General features: G+C 75.6%; 1 protein-coding gene across 1 annotated transcript in view; it reads left to right on the forward strand.

Annotated features, from left to right (window-relative positions):
* Nucleotides 1-322: 322 nt before the first annotated feature.
* Nucleotides 323-10112, forward strand: part of LOC140387134 (uncharacterized) — a 25206-nt gene continuing 15416 nt past the window's right edge. Inside the window, exon 1 of the mRNA XM_072470144.1 lies at nt 323-437. Coding sequence (XP_072326245.1) covers nt 416-437 — 22 coding nt within the window. The 5' untranslated portion in view covers nt 323-415. The remainder of the gene's footprint in view (nt 438-10112) is intronic.

A 10112-nucleotide genomic window follows, 5' to 3' on the forward strand; every position in this document is an offset into this window, starting at 1 on the left:
ACCAACCAAATGGCCTCCTCCTGTGCTGTAACCATTCTGTGATGCTGTGAAGATATTCCTTAAAGACTACATCTTTAATCAAGCTTTTGGTGACTGTGTGTAATTTGACTATATGTTAGATATTGGGCTATGAAGCCCCTGTGGGCCACCTTGGGCTCTCATCCAGACACTACTGAACAATGCAGGGAGACAGACGCCTGACCTCCGGCCGCCGGGGGGCGCGGCTACCTGGAGGTGGGCATCGGGCCGCCTCTTGCCTGGATCGAACCCTCCTCGGTTCCCGCTGTTGTCATTGGTAACTGGACGGAGCAGTCGGCGCCGACGCCGGGCGGTGACGTCAGACGCAGGGTGTCAGCTGAGCCAATGGGTGAAGGAGCGGCTCAATATGAATTAGAGAAAAAAAACCGCGGGAGGAATGGAGACTCCGCGAGCTGGAGGTGAGGGAGAGAGAGTGAGGGGAGTGAGGGAGGGGGAGGGGGAGGGGGGGGAGGGGAGTGAGGGAGGGGGAGGGGAGTGAGGGAGGGGGAGGGGAGTGAGGGAGGGGGAGGGGAGTGAGGGAGGGGGAGGGGAGTGAGGGAGGGGGAGGGGAGTGAGGGAGGGGGAGGGGAGTGAGGGAGGGGGAGGGGAGTGAGGGAGGGGGAGGGGAGTGAGGGAGGGGGAGGGGAGTGAGGGAGGGGGAGGGGAGAGGGGGAGGGGAGTGAGGGAGGGGGAGGGGAGTGAGGGAGGGGGAGGGGAGTGAGGGAGGGGGAGGGGAGTGAGGGAGGGGGAAGGGAGGGGAGTGAGGGAGGGGAGTGAGGGAGGGGGAGGGGAGTGAGGGAGGGGGAGTGAGGGAGGGGAGGGGAGGGAGGAGGGAGGGGGAGGGGAGTGAGGGAGGGGGAGGGGAGGGGGAGGGGAGTGAGGGAGGGGGAGGGGAGTGAGGGAGGGGGGAGGGGAGTGAGGGAGGGGGAGGGGAGTGAGGGAGGGGGAGGGGAGTGAGGAGGGGGAGGGGAGGGGAGTGAGGGAGGGGGAGGGGAGTGAGGGAGGGGAGGGGAGTGAGGGAGGGGGAGGGGAGTGAGGGGGAGGGGAGTGAGGGGGAGGGGAGTGAGGGAGGGGGAGGGGAGTGAGGGAGGGGGAGGGGAGTGAGGGAGGGGGAGGGGAGTGAGGGAGGGGGAGGGGAGTGAGGGAGGGGGAGGGGAGTGAGGGAGGGGGAGGGGAGTGAGGGAGGGGGAGGGGAGTGAGGGAGGGGGAGGGGAGTGAGGGAGGGGGAGGGGAGTGAGGGAGGGGGAGGGGGAGGGGAGTGAGGGAGGGGAGGGGAGTGAGGGAGGGGGAGGGGAGTGGGGGAGGGGAGTGAGGGAGGGGGAGGGGAGTGAGGGAGGGGGAGGGGAGTGAGGGAGGGGGAGGGGAGTGAGGGAGGGGGAGGGGAGTGAGGGAGGGGGAGGGGAGGGGGAGGGGGAGTGAGGGAGGGGGAGTGAGGGAGGGGGAGGGGAGTGAGGGAGGGGGAGTGAGGGAGGGGGAGCGGGAGTGAGGGAGGGGGAGGGGGAGTGAGGGAGGGGGAGTGAGGGAGGGGGAGTGAGGGAGGGGGAGGGAGTGAGGGAGGGGGAGGGGAGTGAGGGAGGGGGAGGGGAGTGAGGGAGGGGGAGGGGAGTGAGGGAGGGGGAGGGAGGGGGAGGGGAGTGAGGGGGAGGGGAGTGAGGGGGAGGGGAGTGAGGGAGGGGAGTGTGGGAGGGGGAGGGGAGTGAGGGAGAGGGAGGGGAGTGAGGGGGAGGGGAGTGAGGGAGGGGGAGGGGAGTGAGGGAGGGGGAGGGGGGAGGGGAGTGAGGGAGAGGGAGGGGAGTGAGGGGGAGGGGAGTGAGGGAGGGGGAGGGGAGTGAGGGGGGGAGAGGGGGAGGGGAGTGAGGGAGGGGGAGGGGAGTGGGGGAGGGGAGTGAGGGAGGGGGAGGGGAGTGAGGGAGGGGGAGGGGAGTGAGGGAGGGGGAGGGGAGTGAGGGGGAGGGGAGTGAGGGAGGGGGAGGGAGGGAGGGGGAGGGGAGTGAGGGGGAGGGGAGTGAGGGAGGGGGAGGGGAGTGAGGGAGGGGGAGGGGAGTGAGGGAGGGGGAGGGGAGTGAGGGTGGGGGTGGGGAGTGAGGGAGGGGGAGGGGAGTGAGGGAGGGGGGAGTAGGGGGGAGGGGGAGGGGAGTGAGGGTGGGGAGGGGAGTGAGGGAGGGGGAGGGGAGTGAGGGAGGGGGTGGGGAGGGGAGTGTGGGAGGGGGTGGGGAGTGAGGGAGGGGGAGGGGAGTGAGGGAGGGGGAGTGGAGTGGGTGGGGAGGGGGAGGGGAGTGAGGGTGGGGGAGGGGAGGGAGGGGGAGGGGAGTGAGGGAGGGGAGGGGAGTGAGGGAGGGGAGGGGAGTGAGGGAGGGGGAGGGGAGTGAGGGAGGGGGAGGGGAGTGAGGAGGGGGAGGGGAGTGAGGGAGGGGGAGGGGAGTGAGGGAGGGGGAGGGGAGTGAGGGAGGGGGAGGGGAGAGGGGGGAGGGGAGGGGAGTGAGGGGGAGGGGAGTGAGGGAGGGGGAGGGGAGTGAGGGTGGGGGAGGGGAGTGAGGGAGGGGGAGGGGAGTGTGGGAGGGGGAGGGGAGTGAGGGAGGGGGTGGGGTGTGAGGGAGGGGGAGGGGGAGTGAGGGAGGGGGAGGGGGTGAGGGGGGGGAGGGGAGTGAGGGAGGGGGAGGGGAGTGAGGGAGGGGGAGGGGAGTGAGGGAGGGGGAGGGGAGTGAGGGTGGGGGGAGGGGAGTGAGGGTGGGGAGGGGAGTGGGGTGGGGTGGGAGTGGGGTGGGGGAGGGGTGTGAGGGAGGGGGTGGGGAGTGAGGGAGGGGGAGGGGAGGTGGGGGGGGGGGGGTGGGGTGGGGGAGGGGAGTGAGGGAGGGGGAGGGGAGTGAGGGAGGGGGTGGGGGTGAGGGTGGGGGAGGGGGTGGGGTGGGGGTGGGGGTGGGAGGGGGTGGGGGTGGGGTGGGGGGTGAGGGAGGTGTGAGGGAGGGGAGGGGAGTGGGGGAGGGGGAGGGGGTGGGTGGGGGGTGGGGAGTGAGGGAGGGGGTGGGGTGTGTGGGTGGGGGTGGGGTGTGAGGGTGGGGGTGGGGAGTGTGGGTGGGGGTGGGGAGTGAGGGTGGGGGAGGGGAGGGTGGGGGGTGAGGGAGGGGGTGGGGGTGGGGAGGGGGTGGGGAGTGGGGTGGGGGGGGGGTGGGTGGGGGGGTGGGGAGTGGGGGTGGGGGGTGGGGGAGTGTGGTGGGGTGGGGGTGTGAGGGAGGGGGTGGGGGGTGGGGAGGGGGTGGGGGTGGGGTGGGGGTGGGGTGTGAGGGTGGGGGTGGGGAGTGGGGTGGGGGGGGGTGTGAGGGTGGGGGGGGGGGTGGGGGGGGGGGGGGGGTGGGGGTGGGGGTGGGGTGGGGGGGGGGGTGAGGGTGGGGGTGGGGGGTGGGGGTGGGGGTGAGGGAGGGGGGGTGGGGGTGGGGAGGGGTGTGAGGGAGGGGGAGGGGAGTGAGGGAGGGGGAGGGGTGGGGGGTGTGGGGAGGGGGAGGGGGTGAGGGTGGGGGAGGGGGAGTGAGGGTGGGGGAGGGGTGTGAGGGTGGGGGAGGGGAGTGGGGTGGGGGTGGGGTGGGGGGTGGGGTGGGGGGTGGGGAGTGAGTGAGGGAGGGGTGTGAGGGAGGGGGTGGGGAGTGAGGGAGGGGGTGGGGAGTGAGGGAGGGGGAGTGAGGGAGGGGAGGGGAGTGAGGGAGGGGGTGGGGAGTGAGGGAGGGGGAGGGGAGGGGTGGTGTGGGAGGGGGTGAGGGAGGGGGAGGGGAGTGAGGGGGGGGAGGTGGGGGTGGGGGAGGGGAGTGAGGGAGGGGTGTGAGGGAGGGGGAGGGGGGTGGGGTGTGAGGGAGGGGGTGGGGAGTGAGGGAGGGGGAGGGGTGTGAGGGAGGGGGAGGGGGAGGGGAGTGGGGGGAGGGGGAGGGGAGTGAGGGAGGGGGGAGGGGAGTGAGGGAGGGGGAGGGGAGTGAGGGAGGGGGAGGGGGGAGGGGAGTGGGGAGGGGGAGGGGTGGGAGGGGAGGGGGGAGGGGAGGGGGTGTGGAGGTGGGGGGGAGGGGGGGGGAGGGGAGTGAGGGAGGGGGGAGGGGAGTGAGGGTGGGGGAGGGGAGTGAGGGAGGGGGAGGGGAGTGAGGGAGGGGGAGGGGAGTGAGGGAGGGGGAGGGGAGTGAGGGAGGGGGAGGGGAGTGAGGAGGGGGAGGGGAGTGAGGAGGGGGAGGGGAGTGAGGGGGAGGGAGTGAGGGGGAGGGGAGTGAGGGAGGGGGAGGGGAGGGAGGGGGAGGGGAGTGAGGGAGGGGGAGGGGAGGTGAGGGAGGGGGAGGTGAGGGAGGGGAGGGGAGGGGAGTGAGGGAGGGGGGAGGGGAGTGAGGGGAGGGGAGTGAGGGAGGGAGGGGAGTGAGGAGGGAGGGGAGTGAGGGGGGAGGGGAGTGAGGGGGGAGGGGAGTGAGGGAGGGAGGGGAGTGAGGGGGGAGGGGAGTGAGGGAGGGAGGGGAGTGAGGGTGGGAGGGGAGTGAGGGAGGGGGAGTGAGGGAGGGGGAGGGGAGTGAGGGAGGGGGAGGGGAGTGAGGGAGGGGGAGGGGAGTGAGGGAGGGGGAGGGGAGTGAGGGAGGGGGAGGGGAGTGAGGGAGGGGGAGGGGAGTGAGGGAGGGGAGTGAGGGAGGGGAGTGAGGGAGGGGGAGGGGAGTGAGGGGGGGAGGGGAGTGAGGAGGGGGAGGGGAGTGAGGGAGGGGGAGGGGGAGTGAGGGAGGGGGAGGGGGAGGGGAGTGAGGGAGGGGGAGGGGAGTGAGGGAGGGGGAGGGGGTGAGTGAGGGAGGGGGAGGGGAGTGAGGGAGGGGAGGGGAGTGAGGGAGGGGGAGGGGAGTGAGGGAGGGGGAGGGGAGTGGGGGAGGGGAGTGGGGGAGGGGAGTGGGGGAGGGGAGTGGGGGAGGGGAGTGGGGGAGGGGAGTGGGGGAGGGGAGTGGGGGAGGGGAGTGGGGGAGGGGAGTGGGGGAGGGGAGTGGGGGAGGGGAGTGGGGGAGGGGAGTGGGGGAGGGGAGTGGGGGAGGGGAGTGGGGGAGGGGAGTGGGGGAGGGGAGTGGGGGAGGGGAGTGGGGAGGGGAGGGGGGGAGGGGGAGGGGAGTGAGGGAGGGGGAGGGGAGTGAGGGAGGGGGAGGGGAGTGAGGGAGGGGGAGGGGAGTGAGGAGGGGGAGGGGAGTGAGGGAGGGGAGTGAGGGAGGGGAGTGAGGGAGGGGAGTGAGGGAGGGGGAGGGGAGTGAGGGAGGGGGAGGGGAGTGAGGGAGGGGGAGGGGAGTGAGGGAGGGGGAGGGGAGTGAGGGAGGGGGAGGGGAGTGAGGGAGGGGGAGGGGAGTGAGGGAGGGGGAGGGGAGTGAGGGAGGGGGAGGGGAGTGAGGGAGGGGGAGGGGAGTGAGGGAGGGGGAGGGGAGTGGGGGAGGGGAGTGAGGGAGGGGGAGGGGAGTGAGGGAGGGGGAGGGGAGTGGGGGAGGGGAGTGGGGGAGGGGAGTGAGGGGGGAGGGGGGTGAGGGAGGGGGAGGGGAGTGGAGGGGAGTGGGGAGGGGAGTGAGGGAGGGGAGTGGGGGAGGGGGAGGGGGAGTGAGGGAGGGGGAGGGGAGGGAGGGAGGGGAGTGAGGGTGGGGGAGGGGGAGGGAGTGAGGAGGGGAGGGAGGGAGGGGAGTGAGGGTGGGGGAGGGGGAGGGGAGTGAGGGAGGGGAGTGAGGGAGGGGGAGGGGAGTGGGGGAGGGGAGTGAGGGAGGGGGAGGGGAGTGGGGGAGGGGAGTGAGGGAGGGGGAGGGGAGTGAGGGAGGGGGAGGGGAGTGAGGGAGGGGGAGGGGAGTGAGGGAGGGGGAGGGGAGTGAGGGCGGGGGAGGGGAGTGAGGGCGGGGGAGGGGAGTGAGGGCGGGGGAGGGGAGGGGGAGGGGAGTGAGGGAGGGGGAGGGGAGTGAGGGAGGGGGGGGGTGAGGGAGGGGGAGGGGAGTGAGGGAGGGGGAGGGGAGTGAGGGAGGGGGAGGGGGAGTGAGGGAGGGGAGGGGAGTGAGGGAGGGGGAGGGGAGTGAGGGAGGGGGAGGGGAGTGAGGGAGGGGAGGGGGAGGGGAGTGAGGGAGGGGAGTGAGGGAGGGGGAGGGGAGTGAGGGAGGGGGAGGGGAGTGAGGGAGGGGGAGGGGAGTGAGGGAGGGGGAGGGGAGTGAGGGAGGGGAGGTGAGGGAGGGGGAGGGGAGTGGGGGAGGGGAGTGAGGGAGGGGGAGGGGGTGAGGGGGGGGGAGTGTGGGAGGGGAGTGAGGGAGGGGGGGGAGTGAGGGAGGGGGGGGAGTGAGGGAGGGGGAGTGGGGTGGGGGAGGGGAGGTGGGGGAGGGGAGGGAGTGGGAGGGGAGGGGAGGGGGGAGGGGAGTGGGGAGGGGGGGAGGGGGTGGGGGAGGGGGTGAGGGGGAGGGGGAGTGGGGAGGGGGGTGAGGGAGGGGGAGTGAGGGAGGGGGAGTGAGGGTGGGGGGTGAGGGAGGGGGAGTGTGGGAGGGGGAGTGGGGAGGGGAGGGGGAGTGAGGGAGGGGGAGGGGGAGGGGGAGGAGGGGGGGGGAGCGAGGGAGGGGGAGCGAGGGAGGGGGAGCGGGAGGGGGAGGGGGAGGGAGAGGGAGGAGAGGAGGAGGGAGCGAGGGAGGGGGAGAGGGAGAGGGGAGAGGAGAGGGAGGGAGGGGGAGCGGGGGAGGGGCAGCGGGGGAGGGGGAGCGAGGGAGGGGGAGCGGGGGAGGGGGAGCGAGGGGAGCGAGAGCGGGGGAGGGGGAGCGAGGGAGGGGGAGCGAGGGAGGGGGAGCGAGGGAGGGGGAGCGAGGGAGGGGGAGCGGCGGAGGGGGAGCGAGGGAGGGGGAGCGAGGGAGGGGGAGCGGCGGAGGGGAGGGGGAGGGGAGGGGGAGGGGGGGGAGGGGGGGGGAGGGGGAGGGGGGGGGGGGAGGGGGAGGGGGAGGGGGGGGGGAGGGGGGGGGGGAGGGGGAGGAGGGGGAGGGGGGGGGGAGGAGGGGGGAGAGGGGGAGGGGGAGGGGAGGAGGGGGGAGAGGGGGAGGGGGAGGAGGGGGAGGGGGGGGAGGAGGGGGAGAGGGGGAGCGGGGGAGGGGGAGCGAGGGAGGGGGAGGGGGAGCGAGGGAGGGGGAGGGGGAGCGAGGGAGGGGGAGCGAGGGAGGGGGAGGGAGGGGAGGGGGAGCGAGGGAGGGGGAGGGGGAGAGGGGGAGGGGGAGCGAGGGAGGGGGAGGGGGAGCGAGGGAGGGGGAGCGAGGGAGGGGGGAGCGAGGGAGGGGGAGGGGGAGCGAGGGAGGGGGAGGGGGAGCGAGGGAGGGGGAGCGGGGAGGGGGAGCGAGGGAGGGGGAGGGGGAGAGGGGGAGCGAGGGAGGGGGAGCGGGGGAGGGGGAGCGGGGGAGGGGGAGCGGGGGAGGGGGAGCGAGGGAGGGGGAGGGGGAGGGGGAGCGAGGGAGGGGGAGGGGGAGGGAGGGGGAGCGGGAGAGGGGGAGCGGGGGAGGGGGAGAGGGGGAGCGGGGGAGGGGGAGCGGGAGAGGGGGAGCGGGGGAGCGAGGGAGGGGGAGCGGGGGAGCGAGGGAGGGGGAGCGGGGGAGCGAGGGAGGGGGAGGGGGAGCGGGGAGCGAGGGAGGGGGAGCGGGGAGGGGGAGGGGGAGCGAGGGAGGGGGAGCGGGAGAGGGGGAGCGAGCGGGAGAGGGGGAGCGAGCGGGAGAGGGGGAGCGGGGGAGACGGGGGAGGGGGAGAGGGGGAGCGGGAGAGGGGGGGAGGGGGAGCGGGGGAGGGGGAGCGGGAGAGGGGGGGAGGGGGAGCGGGGGAGGGGGAGCGGGAGAGGGGGGGAGGGGGAGCGGGGGAGGGGGAGCGGGGGAGGGGGAGCGGGGGAGGGGGAGCGAGGGAGGGGGAGCGAGGGAGGGGGAGCGAGGGAGGGGAGGGGGAGCGAGGGAGGGGAGGGGGAGCGAGGGAGGGGAGGGGGAGCGAGGGAGGGGAGGGGAGCGAGGGGAGGGGAGGGGGAGCGAGGGAGGGGAGGGGGAGCGGAGGGAGGGGAGGGGGAGGGGAGGGGGAGCGAGGGGAGGGGGAGCGAGGGAGGGGAGGGGAGGGGGAGCGAGGGAGGGGAGGGGGAGCGAGGGAGGGGAGGGGGAGCGAGGGAGGGGAGGGGGAGCGAGGGAGGGGAGGGGGGAGCGAGGGAGGGGAGGGGGAGCGAGGGAGGGGAGGGGGAGCGAGGGAGGGGAGGGGGAGCGAGGGAGGGGAGGGGGAGCGAGGGAGGGGAGGGGGAGCGAGGGAGGGAGGGGGAGCGAGGGAGGGGAGGGGAGGGGGAGCGAGGGAGGGGAGGGGAGGGAGGGAGGGGAGGGGGAGCGAGGGAGGGGAGGGGGAGCGGAGGGAGGGGAGGGGGAGCGAGGGAGGGGAGGGGGAGCGAGGGAGGGGAGGGGGAGCGGAGGGAGGGGAGGGGGAGCGGAGGGAGGGGAGGGGGAGCGGAGGGAGGCGGAGCGAGGGAGGGGAGGGGGAGCGAGGGAGGGGAGGGGGAGCGAGGGGAGGGGAGCGAGGGGAGGGGAGCGAGGGAGGGGAGGGGGAGCGAGGGAGGGGAGGGGGAGCGAGGGAGGGGAGGGATAGTGAGGGAGGGGAGGGGGAGCGAGGGAGGGGAGGGGGAGCGAGGGAGGGGAGGGATAGCGAGGGAGGGGAGGGGAGCGAGGGAGGGGAGCGAGGGAGGGGAGGGGGGAGTGAGGGATAGTGAGGGAGGGGAGCGAGGGAGGGGAGCGGAGGGGGAGCGAGGGAAGGGAGGGGGAGCGAGGGGAGGGGGAGCGAGGGGAGGGGAGGGGGAGCGGAGCGGAGGGAGGGGAGGGGGAGGGAGGGGAGGGGGAGCGAGGAGGGGAGGGGGAGCGAGGGGAGGGGGAGCGAGGGAGGGGAGGGGGAGGGAGGGAGGGGGAGCGAGGGAGGGGAGGGGGAGCGAGGGAGGGGAGGGGGAGCGAGGGAGGGGAGGGGAGCGAGGGAGGGGAGGGGGAGCGAGGGAGGGGAGGGGGAGCGAGGGAGGGGAGGGCAAGGGAGGGGAGGGGGAGCGAGGGAGGGGAGGGGGAGCGAGGGAGGGGAGGGGGAGCGAGGGAGGGGAGGGGGAGCGAGGGGAGGGGGAGCGGGGGAGGGGGAGCGAGGGAGGGGGAGCGAGGGAGGGGAGGGGGAGGGGAGGGGGAGCGAGGGAGGGGAGGTGAGGGATAGCGAGGGAGGGGAGGGGGAGCGAGGGAGGGGAGGGATAGCGAGGGGAGGGGAGCGAGGGAGGGGAGGGGGGAGTGAGGGATAGTGAGGGAGGGGAGCGAGGGAGGGGAGGGGGAGCGAGGGAGGGGAGGGGGGAGTGAGGGATAGTGAGGGAGGGGGAGCGAGGGAGGGGAGGGGGAGCGAGGGAGGGGAGGGGGAGCGAGGGAGGGGAGGGGGAGCGAGGGAGGGGAGGGGGAGCGAGGGAGGGGAGGGGGAGCGAGGGAGGGGAGGGGGAGCGAGGGAGGGGAGGGGGAGCGAGGGAGGGGAGGGGGAGCGAGGGAGGGGAGGGGGAGCGAGGGAGGGGAGGGGGAGCGAGGGAGGGGGAGGGGGGAGCGAGGGAGGGGAGGGGGAGCGAGGGAGGGGAGGGGGAGCGAGGGAGGGGAGGGGGAGCGAGGGAGGGGAGGGGGAGCGAGGGAGGGGAGGGGGAGCGAGGGAGGGGAGGGGGAGCGAGGGAGGGGAGGGGGAGCGAGGGAGGGGAGGGGGACGAGGGAGGGGAGGGGGAGCGAGGGAGGGGGGGAGGGGAGGGGGAGCGAGGGAGGGAGGAGGGGAGGGGGAGCGAGGGAGGGAGGGAGGGAGGGAGGGGAGAGGGAGCGAGGGAGGGGGGGGAGGGGGAGCGAGGGAGGGAGGGGAGGGAGGGAGGGAGGGAGGGGGGGAGGGGGAGCGAGGGAGGGAGGGAGGGAGGGGGGGAGGGGGAGCGAGGGAGGGAGGGAGGGGGGGAGGGGGAGCGAGGGAGGGAGGGAGGGGGGGAGGGGGAGCGAGGGAGGGAGGGAGGGGGGAGGGGGAGCGAGGGAGGGAGGGAGGGAGGGGGGGAGGGGGAGCGGGGGAGCGAGGGGGGGAGGGGGAGCGGGGGAGGGGGAGGGGGAGCGGGGGAGGGG

This window comes from Scyliorhinus torazame, chromosome 12 (genome assembly GCF_047496885.1).
Source record: "Scyliorhinus torazame isolate Kashiwa2021f chromosome 12, sScyTor2.1, whole genome shotgun sequence".
Lineage (NCBI taxonomy): Eukaryota > Metazoa > Chordata > Chondrichthyes > Carcharhiniformes > Scyliorhinidae > Scyliorhinus > Scyliorhinus torazame.